The 17,171-nt window shown below is 38.8% G+C and overlaps 1 protein-coding gene across 1 annotated transcript in view; it reads left to right on the forward strand.

Annotated features, from left to right (window-relative positions):
* The first annotated feature begins 6,914 nt into the window (after positions 1 to 6,914).
* The window catches only part of Znf385d (zinc finger protein 385D), a 918,709-nt gene continuing 908,452 nt past the window's right edge, over positions 6,915 to 17,171 (forward strand). Inside the window, exon 1 of the mRNA XM_040747650.1 lies at positions 6,915 to 7,232. Coding sequence (XP_040603584.1) covers positions 7,127 to 7,232 — 106 coding nt within the window. The 5' untranslated portion in view covers positions 6,915 to 7,126. The remainder of the gene's footprint in view (positions 7,233 to 17,171) is intronic.

Consider the following 17,171-nt stretch of genomic DNA (forward strand, 5'->3'; position numbering starts at 1 on the left):
TGTGTTATCAAACAACAGTAGTAATTGGCCAGGAGAGATATTTCAGTCAGTAAAGTGCTTGTCATGCAAGTTTGAAGAACTTATGTAAAAGTCTGGGTGCAGTGTTGCATATCTGCAATTCCATTACAGAGGAAGCAGAGGCAGGTAGATCCCTGGGGCTTGCTGGCCAGTGTAGCTATATTGGTGAACTCCTAGTTTGGTGAGTGGGTGTGTCTCATATAATAATGTGGAGATCAACTGAAGAAATCACCTGTCATTGATATCTGTCCCCATATCCATGTGCTTTTGCACTCCACATACATAGGCACACAGGCACACATGTTCATCACGTAGCATACATCCATACATATACATATATGCAAAACCAACCAAAACCTCTTAAAGCAGTGTTTCTTGGTCTTGAGTATATATTAGAATGGCCTGGAACATTTGTTAAGGCAGAGATGAATGAGACCCTCATCAGAGTTGCTGCTTTGGTAGGTCAGAAATAGACTCAGAAATGGAGATTCCCAGAAATCTCCAGGTCACATGGAGAATCATCAATAGATGCGGTTTCTGAACACATGCAGACTAACAAAGGTCATTACATAGGCCAAATAGAGACATGGATCCTCAGCATGGGTTAGGTTGGGCTGAACCAGAAAGCTTAGTTATTAGTTTTGTTTTTGATTTTGTTCTATTCCAAAATTTCATGGGATTGCACATGAGACAACTGTGTTCATACTTTTAATTTGCCCAACATTTTCAGTTTTCATTTTCCTCGAAAATAAGCCATGAATTTTATAAGAAATTTAATTTTTTTAGAGTATTGCTGACTTTTCGTTGTATTTTCAACACTTCGTCCAAATGTTGGTTGGTTTTTCAAATGTATTCTTCCTTCCCAGAAGTGTGTAGTGGAATTCACATTGCCTTCACAGCCAAGACCAAGTCAGATGATGTGCTGATATTCTCTTACCTAGATATTATTAAGTACATGGATATATACATATATGTACTATAGGCAGCAGCTCCTCAGAGTCAGCTCCAAACACACCCAGACACCAAGTTCCCAGCACATAGGATATTTATTTCTCTGGAGAGCAATTGTGGGGTAAGGCCTGCCTCTAGATCAGTCAAAGGCAGACAGCATGCAGTAGGCATCTCTACAGAAATGGTTTTAAGAGGAAAAGGGAAAGTCTGTGTTAGGGTGAGTTGCTCAGTCCTGATTGGACAGGTTAGCCAGTGTAGCCAAATAATGAATTTGATTGGTGAATGCTGTTGTGTACTCCCAGGAATGAGTCAGTGCTGTATAAGCAAATGGACCTTAGGGGTTGTTTTAGGAATGTAATCTTATGGTATAGTAAGGGAGAGGGAAGGGGAAAAGCAGAACCTGCTGGTACCAGGTTTGACATGCTCGGGTTATAGTACAGATTCCTTCACCTACTACAGTAAGAAAACCAGAAAGCACTCAGAATTATTTTGTGCTAGAATATTTAATATTCATATCTTCCTGTGAGCTATTTTTTCGTCTTACAGGTGATTTTCTTCTATATTATTTTATTTACTTCTAAGTTGCATGACCCCAAACATATGATCTTAAAATATATTGGGTTTGCCCAGATTTATCCACCTCAATGATTTCCACATGATACTGTGTGCTAAAATAATTATCTTTTATTTCCTGGGAAGTAACAACATAATAGTCAAATATTTAAGTAGATTAATTCTCCAGGTTTCAACATGAAGCTGCCCCTGGTGATTATATTGATGCAGTGGTATGAAGACTTATTTCCCTCTTGGGCTCAGGACAATTGTGAGGTATGATTCAGCCCAGAATTCTCCTAGGACTGGCTGGGAATTCCTTTGTACATCTGTCAATCAATTTTCCCTTTATACACCCTGTGTCCTGGATCTCAAGGGTCTTGACCTCAAAAGCTTCCTCCAGCAATTTTCCAGTATATTATTTTTTGTTCAGAATCCATTCCCTAAGGAACTCAATACCAAAAGGATGGATGGACCATATTCATTAACTTTATTTTTTAAAGAAAGTAGTTGGGAATGGAATTTATACATGCTTCAGAGACATGTTAGCTGGTCAGTTATGATCTCAGAGATTTATTTCTCTATGTCTTTCTTTGCAGTCTCAGGAAAGGAATCTTACGAGATCCCAAGGGTGGCCCAGATAAAGCATTGCTGTGGAATATAACAAAACACAGATGCTCAGAGAAGTGAGGCCTTCAGCATGGAGGTTCAGTCTTTAGGAAATTCACTGCTAATAGCACATCCTAGACTAGCCAAGTTGTGCCTTCATCTTTGTGCTGTAGTACCATGCACTTACTTATAAGTGAGGTTTTTTTTCCTTTAAGAAGCCATAGGATCTCCATATCCCAAAGTGACTCATAGACAGATGATGCTCTAAGTGTCAGGTCACCTTGTGCAGTGACAGTTATGTCCTGTCCTGCTGTCTGCCTCAGGCTTCTCTATTGCTGCAAAGGCCAAGCCCTGCATCTACATTCACACACAGCCATAGTAGTGAATGTTTCTGATGACATGGCCTGTGTTTGTCCCCTGGCCCCTTCATGAACTGTTTTTTTTTGTTATGCCTTTGGTATTTATTACAAACCACCATTTTAAGAGATGATAGACAAAGCAAACATGAATCTCCATGATTCTGTTTTTTCATTGGCTCAAAACTCCTGATATTGATTAGTTGTACACATTCTCTCATGTGAAATATGACCATCAAAATCTCAGCTCTGACGTCTAATGATGATTGCTGTTTACCACTTCATGCTTCATTTAGAGCCTCTTGAATTTGGATCGTATCATCATCTGTCCTAACATGAGCTCAACAGGAAATACTAACTACTATGTATTTAGTACTTGGTACATGCCAAGGAGAATGTTAAATGTTTAAAACAGTAGTTTTTTTTTCAATCTGGTTTCTCAACTATCAGCAGCAACAGGGAGTTTCTGGACACATAAATTTGATAACCCACACCCACATTTGGTGAGTTGGCATTTCATGAATACCAGGGATCTTACAGTTTTACAACTTCCTCAGATGAGTTTCATGCTTGCACACATTTGGTTGCCACCAATATGATAATTAAGATAATTAAATGTAAAATCCTAAGATTAGGGGTTACATGGTTTATATCTTACCACTTGAAAACTAGGGCTTGGTTTCTTTAAATAAATAATTAAAAGTGTCATACACTGGAAAGGGTAGAATGGCAAACCAATGCCAAAAATGGAAGACTCTCCAGGCCACTCTGGTTCTGCTCCATAAACCAGCCCCCCAGGATTGTTTCTGCTCTGATGGTTACTTATCTCGGTAGTAATGTTGTATCCTTTACCTCTGCATGGTGTTTTCAGTGTTATTTGGAGAATTATCTTCATTCTAGTAAATGAACGTATTTGTTCCTGAGCCTGATTTCCGTGTTAGTGAACAGTCTTCCTTCCTGTACTTTTGATGAATATTTGTTTTAAACATTTATGTATTAGTTTATTATGTTCACATGTGTTTTTATGTAGGTGTATGTATGGCTCTGTACATATATAAATGTCAGAAGACAACTTATGGAAGTCACTTCTCTCCTTCAAACTCAGGTAGTCAGGGTTGGCAGCAGGTGCCTTTACTCACTGAGAGATCTTGCCTGCCCATTTTCCATAGTTGAGTCAATATCATATGCTCATGATAACTTGCTCTGAATATTTCCACATTTTAAACTTGCAGCATTATCTCCTGTTGGTTAAAGGTTGGCAGAAGGCCTTACGTCCATAATCCTGTAGACACTGAGCAACAAAAATATGTACATTTCCTGTGCCTTTTCACCCCACTTTGAAATGTCAAAGCAACTTCTTTCTAGTCCTTGCTTTTAAGTACCAAGTAGCCATTTTCTCTAAGATCAATCACTGACACTCTTGACACACTCATTCAGATTGTCCTTCCTCCCCTTTTCTTACCTGGCACATCTCACCCATACCTGTGACCTCTTAGTTTCATTGTTAGGGTATGTTTGACTGCTGCTTTCACTAAATGTGAGCCATCCCCCTTCTAGCCTCAGTCTCTCTGCTCTCATCTTTATTTTGCTTTTAAGTTTGTTCAGAAAAAGCGTCTTTCTAATTGTCAGTCTTTTGCCACTCACAATTCTGATACCTCTTGAGTGCAGTTATGTTCTTGAAGGCAACTAACTGAGTATTCAATCCGTTCCTTTTCCAAACCAGCACAAGATCTTTATCTATGTGTCAGTGTCTCCCCTTTTATGCTCTTGCATCTCTCTATTACCAGTGATTATGTCTGGAACAAAGTATTCCTAACTTGGTTTTATGGCATCAATTTATCGAAACCCCTTTTGGGATCTTTTTCTATTCTTTTGGATACTCTTAGATGTCTCTTCTGTGTGTGCATAATACTTATTTAAGTATTTGTACATATTTTGTCATTTCTTTTTTACCAAGCTCTGTGTTAAGTGTGAGAGCTACAGTGTTTAAAGAAGCCATATGGCATCTCTCCTCTCAGATTCAAGTTTGGGTAAAACAAATACAAATGAGAAGCCAACAAATTACTTCACTTAAGCCCCAATCACCAATTTGCCTGGAGGTTCCTTGAGTGATGGGGGAAGAATAAAACACAGGAAGGTGACACTGCACTTAATTTCCTGAGCAGGTGCCTTGTTTCATTGCTGAACTCACGTGCTCCCCAAAACTGAACCCATGTATGTGTTCAGAAGTCTCAAATATGACCTGAGACTCCAACTATTGCAAGGCTACATTTGAAATTATGAAAATATCTGCATCTGACCAGCTAACTGACTGCACTGATCCAAAGAGAGTGTGTCTGTTAGCATTATCCAATAAAACATGCCCACCTCTGAACACAAATCAATACCCCCTACCCATCTGCACATTCCCTTTCTGACTTCTCTCTCAGTTCTTCATGGCATCTTCATCTTTTTAGCTCCCTGCGCACAAACCTTCTAAATATCTTGAGCAGACTCCTCTCTTCCATGTCGTTACTACTGCTGGTTATATCTAAGTGACATTTCTCTGTGAACACCCTCATATTCCATTCCCCACAAGTCTTATTGTTCCTATACTCACACTTGTTTCCCTAGAGATCTTGCCCCTCCTAAATGCTTTCTGCAGTTGTGCTGTTCCAGGTTCTAGATCGCCCCCCGTAACCTCTTCTCTCTGAATAATCTTCTTGCTTATTTTAGATGATAATATGCTCCAGCTGAACAAATTTTCAAGAGAGCAACCATAACACTTTGAAATGGTCTTTGCAGATTTTCCAAGCTATTTGGATCCAGGATTAGACAATCCCCATGTCTTCTACGTCCTCCTCCAGCACACCATATCACAACATACAATAAGGCTCATTTTTAATGTGGCTTCTCTCAGGTCTGGCACATTTGGGACATGGTGGTAAAGTGCTCCAGGTTCCCCTCTGGCAACACAGGCTGCTAACACATGGTACCCTTTAGTACACCTTCAAACTTATTTCCAAAGCATAAAGTACACCTGATCGAGTTCACCCCAGAAAGGGGCTTTAGCATGATTAGTGCTTATTGAGCACTTGCTAAATTGAATCAGCTGTGCGTTAGACCCACTCCTGATGAAAGCATGGGCTGGGGAGCATGGAGTGTGCTGATCATAGCCGTCAAAGTGATTTGAGTGATTAATACAACAGTTGAACAACAATGGATATCTGTCTATCCACAGCTGTTTGGAGGAACAACAGATTGCAACAAAGAGGTTATTATTTACATTTGCTTTGAAATATTTATTTTATTTTGTTTTTTTTGTGTGTGTGTAGATGTCATATTAGGGCATAAAATCCACTGGAGCTGGGTTTCCAGATTTTCAGGTGAGCCTGTTATGGGTGCTGGGATTTGAACTTGGGGTCCTTGGCCAAAGCATGAGGCTCAGTTAACTATTGAGCAATTTCTCCAGCCTCTAGTCTATTTTTTTGCCAAATGATTGTTGGGAGGACGCTGTTTAAATGAGCTTCTCTTGACAATGTGTACATGGTTGTCTCAATATTTCTACCTGTTGGTTAGCATTAGCCTTCCAGGTTGTACCAAGAGTGATTGTTAACAGTAACAAAACTTTAGCATGCATTTATCCCAGGGCACTTGGTTCATGGTTATGAGTTATCCTCCTCTCCCCCAGCATTCTGAACTTTATGAGAAACAGTCTGCTATGGTTAAGCTAAGATTATAACTATTGCAGCTGGTATTAGCAAGTAAACCTGCCTCCTTCTGAGAACCCTGGAGAAGTTGGTGAGATAAGGGAGACACAGCAGGCCAGCTTGTGGATTGTGCTTTTCTCATGTTTGAATATTAATTAACTTTCTTGTGTATTCATGTATGTATGTATTTAATTATCATTTATTTATGTTTTGTTTGCTTCTTTGTGTTTTACAACTCTCGCAGCCATTAAAGTATCAGATGCTCAGGGGGCCCCTCCCCTCCTGAGCTGTGGTATCTGCGCTCGAACTTCAGTATGATCCCAGGATGAGTCCTAAGAACAGTTAGTATGGAAAAGCACACTTGTAAGCCCTGGAACTGGCATGGATAGAGAGGGGAGGGGAGATGAAGCGAAACAGGAGATTCTGTGACTGTGGAGCTTGCATGTCCTGGCAGTAGCCTCACCCAGTGTCTCCTTCTGTGCCTCGCAAGGCTGCTAGGATTAATTGAGCAGGGTGGAGTGTAAGATGCTGCACCCAAAGTAGGAGCGCGAAGGACCTGGGCGCAGGAGAGTCCTTAGAAGCTGCTCTCTAGAGTGTCTTCTCTAGTGCCTGATGCTTTTCGCTGCCTGGCGCCTGTGGGTCACACTTCATACTCCCTGGTTGTGTGCGCGCTAGTCCCTGCTTGGTTGACATCTGGGCATCTAGCCACACCGTGCTGCTGGAGCTGGGCAGGCTCGTACCTCTAGTCCAGGCTGCACCTGAGACTAAGCGGACTAAGGACTTGCGGAGCTGAGAGCTTGCCGGCTGCAGAGGCTGCCTCCCGCTGGGGCACCGCTTACCAGGCGCTTAGCGGCCACTGTTCCCCTCAGCACTGTCCTCAGCGTGACTCCGTGGTGCAGCTGTGCACCTTTTGGGGCACCCCAGTGTTCCTGTGGCCGCCTCTGCTCCCTGATGCCTGGCCCCGGGCGACGCGCTGGGAGCTGCAGAAGGATGAAGAACGCGGCAGGAGGAAAGCAGGAGGTGCTCCCTGGAACTCTGAGGAAGAAGCCCAGACCTGGTGAGTTGAGCTGTGCGCGGGAAGGGGTAGCAGGGTGTAGATTGGCACTGAAAGCACTCAAATCCCCGCCACCTTGCCCTAATCACCTTCCTGCAGTCTGGGGTCGCCCCATGCTGGGACTTTCACTGACTCCTAGAAAGCTCAGTCAAGAGGGTCCTTAAGCACCACCAAGGCGATTAGGGAGCAGCCCAGTGGAGCTGCCTCTAAGCTTGTCCTGCTGGCTATTGCCTGTTGGGTGTGTGCGGGGTGTGCCCTTCTGGAATCCTAGAGAAGTTGGTGGGATACAGAGGCACTTGGCCTCCCGACTGCTTTTCTTTCGATAATAATGATGATGATGATGATGATGATGATGATGATGATGATGATGATAAAGCTTCTTAAAATAAGCTTTGAGTACAGAGTATGGTGATGCAGAGTTCTAGAAGCATCTGTCCAGGAGATTCACATTAACATGTAGGGTGGCATTGGAAACCTATAGGTGAATCAGTGCCCTTCAGATTTCTACTTTTATTGGTCATCGGGTGTCTTATACACAGGTGACCCAACCGGAAGAATGCACATTCCTTGGGCACACCTCAGCTTCTTGCATCTTGGAAGTTTTCTTGTGTGTGTCAATTGAGGTCGGGAAATACCCGCAGCCTCCACCATCATTTCTAATATGAAATGCTCTTTTACTCTCCCCAACACATACATGATTCAGTCTTGTTTTCACCTCACGTTTTTAGAAGCTGTGCATGTGTTTACTTTTGCCTTGGAGAGGGGTGTGATTTTGCATGAAGAAGGCAAGATCCTTGGACATTTGAGAGTCTCCAAATTATGGGGCACAGAACCCAGTGGAAAGACATGGAATACTGGAGTTTACACATAGAGATATCGCTGTTCTCCGTATTCCCACTTCAATGTCTGGAGATCTTAGTGAGGACTGGTCTCTAGTTGGCAAGCTAGGTTTATTTGCTGGTTTGTCTGTGAAGCTGCCTTTGATGTGGCCACTCAGTTACAGTTCATCATGCGAAAGGTGAATGGTCCTTGGTTTTCTGAAGTTCCCTTTAGCCCATGCTCGATAGATAATTCAGGTTGCACTATGTCATCTCTAAGTATGCCAATGTGGGTCATTTCAATAGAGAGGGATACAGTACCGCGTATCTTGGGGTTGCCATGATTTCTTTATACATATTCCCAGATGTTACTCAGAAATTAACTCTAACATGGAATTTGTGAAGCTTAAAAATAGACCTCAGAATGGGCAAACATCTTGAGTTAATGTGCTATTTCAGATGGAAGTAAATGAAGTGTTGAAAGTTGTGTTTCAGGAGAAAGACACCCAAGTCACAAACTAGGATTGCTCATGGTGCCTTTGAAGCATTCAGTAGCAATACACCTGGAATTTTGGTCTCATCCACTGGGCATCTTGTTTCAAGGCCAGTAGGATTGCTGAGGACCCCAAGACAGAAGATTTTGGTTTACTGTTCATGTTACAAGCTGAGAATAATGAGTTTTAGAGATGGCAAAACAGGAAAAGCTAGTGTTTTTGGAACCTGAGATTGCTAGACCCCAAAGACAGTTCTACCAAGTAGAGTAAAATCTCCTCTAGGATTATTTGAAAGAATGAGTCGGTTGGCTGTCTAAATCACATGAGATGCTGATAGGCTGATGGCACTCTCACAGACTAATTCATATATAGTGAATAAGCCTATTTAGTGTAATGTGGTACTGAGGTCTGAGTTGGCTGAAAATTGTGTGCAACAATTATGTAACCCAGCCTACCAGCTCCATGGAAGAATGAATGCTGAGTGCTGGCATTCACCTCGATGTCATCTGCTGAGTTCCCTTATTGTAAATCAATAGTGCTGTACTATAGCCCTAAACACTGTGACTGATAGCATAGCATTTCTGTGGTTATAAACTTTTCCTACAGTCTTTACAGACACTGGTGTTTTAAGTCACTTATAACCAAAGCTCAGGTCCAGTAGGATGTTAGGTTTCTATTAAAAGACACTTGTTTCAATTTTTTCTTTTAATTTTCAGTGGTATTTTCAAAACAATTACTCCCCCTGCTGTGATTTGCTATTTAGCAAGGTGCCTCAAATGTTCAATAATGAAAAATGACTGCCACCTAACAAAACAGTTTCCATTTATAGCAATAACAGACACTTCTGCTAAGAATTTTTTATTTGAAATTTAATTAAAAGCTTGCACCTCATTGTAAAATGTATGCTGTTGCTCAAGTACATGTCCTCCTTTATCTTCTTGGAGGCTTCAGCTGTATGAATTCATTGCAGGTGAGTTTTTATGTAATTACCAAATACAATGAAATGAATGGAATTACTAAATAAAAATGAGACAAACCTATTGGGACACTAATGCTATTATTATTCCAAATGTGAGAATAGCTTTGGGAAATAGTTTCTTTTTGTTTGTATACTCATTTGTTTATTGGATATAGTCATGTTTGTGTATGAGTTTGTGAACAAGGCACATACTTTGAGGCTAAAGATAACTTGCCAGAGTCGGTTCTCTCTTCATAACATTTGGGCTCCAGGGAGTGAATTCAGGCAGGCAATCAGATTTGGCGGCAAATGCCTTTACTCCCTGAACCATCTTTTCTGCCCAGAAATCTTGAGAAATTAAAGACATGCTGTGCATTGTTATGCTTCCAAGATACACTGTTTTAAAGTAAAACTAAAGCTTCTGTCTCTTTAAACATGTGGTATTGCTGTGATATCTCCTATGTTTTGTAGTCTTTTGTGCTTCTAGTAAGAGCCATGTGTGACATCGACTTTTTGTTCCTGTTTTTTCAATATATTCAGAGACCTAAAGCTTGTGTTCTGTCCATTGTAATTAATGTATTTCTAGACATGCAGAAGTTTAACACAGGCATACAGAAAGTAAACAGCAGTGGTAACTGACCTATAGATGAATTTTGGCATAGATGTCATAAAGTAAGGGGACCTATTTAATCTTAGGCGAGTTGTAAAATCTTAAATGTCAAAATGCAAAATATTTTAGGATAATGGGAGTCTTGTAAGTAGTAAACTCTTTCATACAGATGCACTGTGTGTGTGTGTGTGTGTGTGTGTGTGTGTGCGTGTGTGCTTTTATGCACACACGCATGCATGAGTGTACCTGCATGCCTATGCCTTTGAAATACATCAGGGGTCCTGCTATATTACTCTCTGTTTTATTACCTAAAGACAGGGTTTTTCACTGAATTTAGTGTTAGGTTGGGGCTAGCAAGCTCCAGATACCTGCCTGTCTCACCATACCTACCTTTTAAAATTGGTCTTTGGGGATTCAAACCCAGGTCCTTGAAACTGCATAGCAGGCATTGATGCACACTGAACCGTTCACCAGTCCTGGACAGATGCCGTCTTTGTTGTGTTTGGCAGATGTTTCAGGCCCATATCCCTATTACAGGACCAAGGTTTCTATAGATGTTACCTGGTAATTTTAAGAAGCAGATCTCTGTAAGGGAATGTATGTCTTGTGAAGGGTGAGTCACATTAACATCACAGGTTGAAGAAACTAATATTGGAAAGGTGGGTGCAAGTCTGAGTGTTTAAATCCTTGAAATTAAAGCCAGATTGCACTTGGTTTTCTGACAAGCATCCTAAAGTGAAAGTTTGAATAAAATAAATGTTTCAGGCTCAATGAAAATCAAGTGAACACTTAAATAGTACTTAAAAAGATTATGGAAAGCACATGTACAAAATTTACGAGTCTAATTTATATTTTAAACAAGTAGATAACACACTGGAGAGCCTTTAAATTTTTTAGTGCATTAAAATGTATTTATTCATATCTTTTAGGGCCTGATAAAATTAGTGATAGCTCCTTGTGGTAGATTGAATATTGAGTTCTTCTGAAAGTCATGATTAACTTTTAAGATGATGGAACTTGGAGGTGCAGTCCACAAAGCAGAGTTGGATGGGATATGAGGATGGAGTCACTATTGGGACATTAGTGACTATGAGATGTAGAAAAGACTAGAGACCAGTCTTCTGCTCCACTGAGGTCACAGTAAGAGCATGGCGATGCTTCAGGAATGCCTAAGGCTGTCATAGAATTTCTAACTCCTTGATATTGGATTTTCAACTTCAGAATTGTTAGAAGTGGGTGTTAGCTGCTTTAGTCACCACTGCCTATCCCATTTTGTCACAATAGCCCAATCTGGTGAATCTCTCATTAGAGATTCAGTCTATCCTTAACATGAAAAAAAATTGTAATGAGAGAAAGGCCCCCATAAACATGGATAAAATTCCTTTGCAAAGACATTTTCCAATTTTGAATGTAATTTTGTCATTTTCAAATAATTTGGTACCACTTCTAGTATTTGCCTAGATTGGTAATATAGTATAAACAGTATATTTTTCACTTATGAATATAGGGCTATCTAACATAGTTCTAGAGTGGAAGAAAGATGTTCAATTTCTTCACTTCTTTATTTCTATTGTTGTCCCACAACCTATCCAATGTTCTGCAGCATTTGACATGCAAAGGGCCGTTCTCCTATATTCATCAATGAAAACATCACAACCAAAACAAGTGTTTGGCATTCCTTAGCAGGCATTTTAAAGGGAAGCTTTGCAATGAAGCATTGTTCATGTAGGTATGTATCCCACCCAGGAAAAGAACTGATCTTTGTATGTCTGGTGTCCAATGGATCTATCTGTGCCCAGAAGAAATGTCATCATACTGTGATATAGGATGTGTTGTTTTGATTCATGGAGGCTTCTTAGAATGTGGGGTCAGATATTTCTTTGTTCAGTGTGTGTGTTTAGGAAATAAAGAGAAAGTATGATTTTTGTTGCTTGTCTTAGCTACAAAATATCATTCACTGTAAATTTTATAGCACATTTTAGAATTTATTGGATCTATCTCACTTACTCTCCCTCTACCCTCATGTGAAAAGACAAAGGAAATGACTTTTGCAGAATGTCATTCCTTTCAGGTGTATACTACTTAGCATATTACAGGCAATTGTAGAAAGCACCCTGAGTAGTAATCTAGATTCTTAAAAATGTGTTACATTTAACATTTAGGAATTAAAAGCCTCAGTTTCTCAAAGCCTTCCCAGTGTCCTTGGATAGAAAGAATAAATGTCTCATGGCCTGTGCTGAGTTCTCTGGTGGCTACATTTCCCATGCACAGGAAGATTTGATATTAAAAGAAACTGACAAGAATCACCATGAACATGCTGTGGTTATGTTAGAGCTTGAGAAATCTAATGCCTCTGTGAGGTGTGAGAATTGAGTCAACTTACTGAATACTTCTGCATGTATCTACTCTAGTGGCTTTATGATCTAGAGCAAGGAAGCTCTTGACTGAAGACTTAGCAAGACATCCATGTAAAGTACTTAAGATGTGTATGGAGGTAGAACTGGGGGTTGGAACTAGGGACTAGGACATGTTGAGTAAAGACTTTCCTGGTATGCCATCCTCCAGGCCAGATGCTAAATTTTTGCTGTTTGCTTCATTATTTTTTAAAAAGTCATTGTCATACATCCATTACCCATTGATACTAGATTAAATATATATTGCATATTTATGTCCTGTGTAATCTTTTCTAAGAAAATCATTCCAAGCAACTTCTTAAAATGCCAGAGCTCTATTATTTTGTGGTTGTAGAGGCTATGTATCTGATAACATGATTAGGTGTAAATCAAGGTATAGCATAGCTATGTATATTTAGGTAAGTTTAGGAAGAACCTGTTTCTTGATTTATCCAGCATTTTTTTGACTTTCCTCACACGTGGCCTTGTCAGTTGTGACTTTGGCTTTGTGTTGCCTTTTCCTAATGGGTCAAGTCGCCTCTTCTTCTCTGCTAGGATGCTATGAGTGCATCTAAGGTCAGTCCTAAGTGTCTAGAATATTCTCTGCATTTCATGCCTTCATTTAATTCTATCTGAACTGATTATGGTAACAATTATAGATCGTAAGGATTAGGAATTGATGTTTTGTCAGTGAGGAATTGGAGTGTGGGTGTATGTTGTCAATCATCATCTGTATATTATATCTTGTGATAGCTGTATGAGACAAGCTAGAAGGAAAGTGAAAAAATATCAGAAAAGATGCGAAATTCAATACATTTTAAACTCCATTGTTTTAACATATTTAAATTTTGATCAAATTTTGCATCATATTTGCATAGTCCAACCACTCCATTTTGTTCTCTTCACCATGATATAATGTGACCAGTCATGAAAGTGGATGATTCCTTTCGTCCTGCAGAGTACTGATGCTGGGATACCAGAGCTGACCAGAAAATTGAGACCCCCATCTTCATGGACTGCATTGTCGAATGCATGAATAGCATCATTGCTTTATACAGATGCTCACTTTGCATTTCATTACAGAATATAGATGGTCCCTTAGGTTTAACCTCAAAAGCTTAAAGAATATTGTTAAATTCACTTTAAAGATGAGGAACCGTGCCAAAGACTATACTCAATACTCAGAAGGGCCAACAGCTGAACTCTGTAAACTCTGCTGATTATAGACACAATCTTGGGATAATGCATCAGCTGTAAGCTTAATGAAATAAATACAAATAAATATTTAGAAAGATAAGCAAAATTCATCAGCCACATAATACTGTTGACTATAAATATCAACTAATGGGAACTTATGGTTATTTATGCTGACTTAACTGCACATTTAACCACTTATTGGATTTTTAATGTATTTTATACATTTGAAAACACAAGAATTAGTTTTATTGAATATACATATTAATTTAGTTATATATGGCTCACATTTTCTAATTTTTACTGTATGGTAAAATACACAAAACAACCCTATGCGTGGTACTCCAGAGAAGGGGAATGTGGCAAGATCTCCTGAGCTGATAGCGAGCATGAGTGGAGGTGTTTTGCAAGTAATCTCTTCTTAGTCTGTTGGCTTTTTAGTTCTAGAATAGTGATTTTGTCACACAAAACTTTTTTTAAAGAAATTTTCATGAAGTACAATTTATCTTGTTGCTTTAGGTAACATAGCCAAGAATTTTGACTATTTTTAAAATTTTTGGCAATGTATTTCAGAATTCTTAGAAACCATGTAAACAGTAATAACAAAGGCACTAAACAGCTAGGGAATGAATAAGCAAGCTGCAGTTACAAAATCCAATATGTTAGTGTCACAAGCATAATACAGAGGCACAAGGGCTGTAACACAATTGTGTTCACATGACTTTCAAATCTACAGCAAAGCCAACATTGGAGATCTACTTCAAATTGCTCTTGAGGGGGGTGAGGAAATGAATAACTGAAGTGACCCCCTCTTATCCAGCCTTGGTGTTGTTGAAATGGACCTATTCACCCATGAAAACTCATCAAACTGCACATGTGATATTTATACCACTCTAAACTGAACATCAAAATAGTTAAGATAAAAATCCTTGAGAAACTCATGGAGGGACATTTTTGTAAGAATATGAGAGTGAAAAGAGCTCAAACATGTGTTTAGTGAGTGTGCATATGCTGGATTTGGCCACTAATTTGACTGTTAGTTTTTATGAAGCATAAAATCTAAAGAGGCACATGTAATTGGAAGTCTATTTTCCTATAGAAAAACAAAAGGTGATTCCTGATGGTACAAATAGACAGAAATTTTCTGATGTGTCATTTAAATATGGACAAGAATGGTCCATAGAGCGATATCCTTGTTAATATAGCATAACCTTGCACAAGAATCATCCCCACAGAGTATAAAGTAATTCAACTCCTAGAATCCTTTCTGGTTAGGCTTACCTTCAAAGATTTCAAAAGGATGAGGGGGAATGAGCCTCTTAAACAATGCTCTATCGAATTTGGTCATCTTATCTTAATGATGCTTTTGATAATGGTTTGGAGAGCAGTGGATTTTAGCTTTTTTGTTTTGTAAACTTGAAGTAGTATTCCTGTTTTTCCCTCTATGTGGAGCTGGTTATATACTCACCTTGTGAAGTATCAAATAGACCACAGTGAACACACCAGAGCTTTCCCCGACAATATAGTTTTTCACAAATCTCTTGATTATCAAATATCTAATGGTGAGTGTCATTATGGTACAGGGATGTGCTAGTCTTTGTACTTTCTGAAGTGTTTTTTTTTAAATCAAGTATACCCACAAAACACTCATAATTAAATTATGAAATTCCACTTGTGGAACACATAAAAATTTCTGTCAAAATCTAAACATACTCTGAAATTTGTCTTAAAAGCAGCATAACAATCCATTGGATTTCCATAGCCTAGTTGTCTTTTTTTCTGGGGAAAAATAAACACAGATGAATCACTGGTAACTGACAGTTTTTTGAGTATGTTTAATAAAATGTCTTAGGACTTTATAAATGAGATTTCTATCTTAGAAATTTTTTCAACATTCCATTTGCCAATTCTTATAGACTCTGTGGGATACTTTGAATTTAATTATATGTGCCTCTTATTAATAGTGTTAACATTAAAATGATGCACATATAATCTATTAATTATATTAAATATAAACTGTGTCTGAGACCAATGTTTCAATTTTTAACTCTTTATATATAAAATATTAATGCATTTTGACCTGACAAGAAAATTCTTAGAAAAATAACAAAATGTTCTCTATAGAACATGAGTTAGAACATGTTTTCTTGTTTTAAGTTTCTTAAGCAATGAGGATTGGAATCACTGAGGTTTCCAAAGAATTTTCTTAAATTTCTCTTAATGAAAATAAAATTTACTATAATTAAGAGTTTTCAATATATATAAGAACATTATTAATTTGTCACTGATAAAATGGTATTTTTAATAATAAACAGTCAATATTTGAGAATGATGGGATACATATTTCCATATTCATTTTGAAAAATATTTATGTCTCCTGTCTATGTCTATATTATATACATACACTAGATTAACATTTCACAGAACATGCAAGTTATACCTATAATATTTACTTGTTTCATTTTTATAGATTAGATGGGTAGGCATTATGTGTTCCTATTAGCCCTGTTGTTAGTTCAGAGGCTTATACCCATGACCTCATGAAAGACTAGATAGGTAAAAGTGAGCTTCACCCCAGTACCTTTTCCTCATATTTTAATGCTGAGGAACTTGTGGCTTGTAGGTGGAGCTGAATTGTGAACTTCCCACATCCAGTAGTGTCCCAGTGCTCTCTCTGCTGGCACTGGAACCAGCTTCTTCTCTGTGAGTTTTCACACAGTGGCTATGCAGGGATGGAGCTGATGGAGAGCACCTTGTAACTGATGGCATCAGAGATCAAAGTAGCATTAACAAAATGTTCTCCCAGATGGACTTTCTAACCACACTTAGATCTGAGGTGCAGATAAATGAATTTTATGCAAAAACTGAAGTGACTTAACAGTTATTTTAAATACCTTGATGTGATGCTTAGGGAAAGTTGTCGGGCCCATTAATAAGTTTCTAAATTGATTAGATGGCTAATTAGGTGCTTCAGAAAACATCTTTGTATAAATTAATGCTGCCTGATTATGAGAGTTTCTTGCCTGAGTTTGAAAAGGTCCTCAGTTCCAAGTCTCCTCTCCAGTTGCTTCCTTCCATATGACTTCCCACATAAGGGCAGTCATTTTTTCCAGTATCTGACTTGAAAAAGTCTGTGTTATTCACAAGTTTGATTTTGAAACCTAGCATCTCAACTACACCCTTGAATCTATTTGGGATGCAGAATCAACTGATTCTGCATTGAGCAGCAAACTGCTGTGATATTTACATCCTTAAAAATCAAATACAGTACTTTGTAACCAACACTGTGTGTTTGGGAATAATGAAAGTTTTAAAGTAATGATAGTGAGCAATCTCTAGAGAGACAGCCTAATCAAATCATATTAGAACCCTCTCGAATTCTATATCCGGAAAGAAGCAGAGCTGTGCCGACTGAGTGATCACCCTGATTAGCAGTGTCTCTGAGGATGGTAAGTATTCATTTATATTTCATAAA

This window comes from Mesocricetus auratus, unplaced genomic scaffold (genome assembly GCF_017639785.1).
Source record: "Mesocricetus auratus isolate SY011 unplaced genomic scaffold, BCM_Maur_2.0 Super-Scaffold_100006, whole genome shotgun sequence".
Taxonomy (NCBI): domain Eukaryota; kingdom Metazoa; phylum Chordata; class Mammalia; order Rodentia; family Cricetidae; genus Mesocricetus; species Mesocricetus auratus.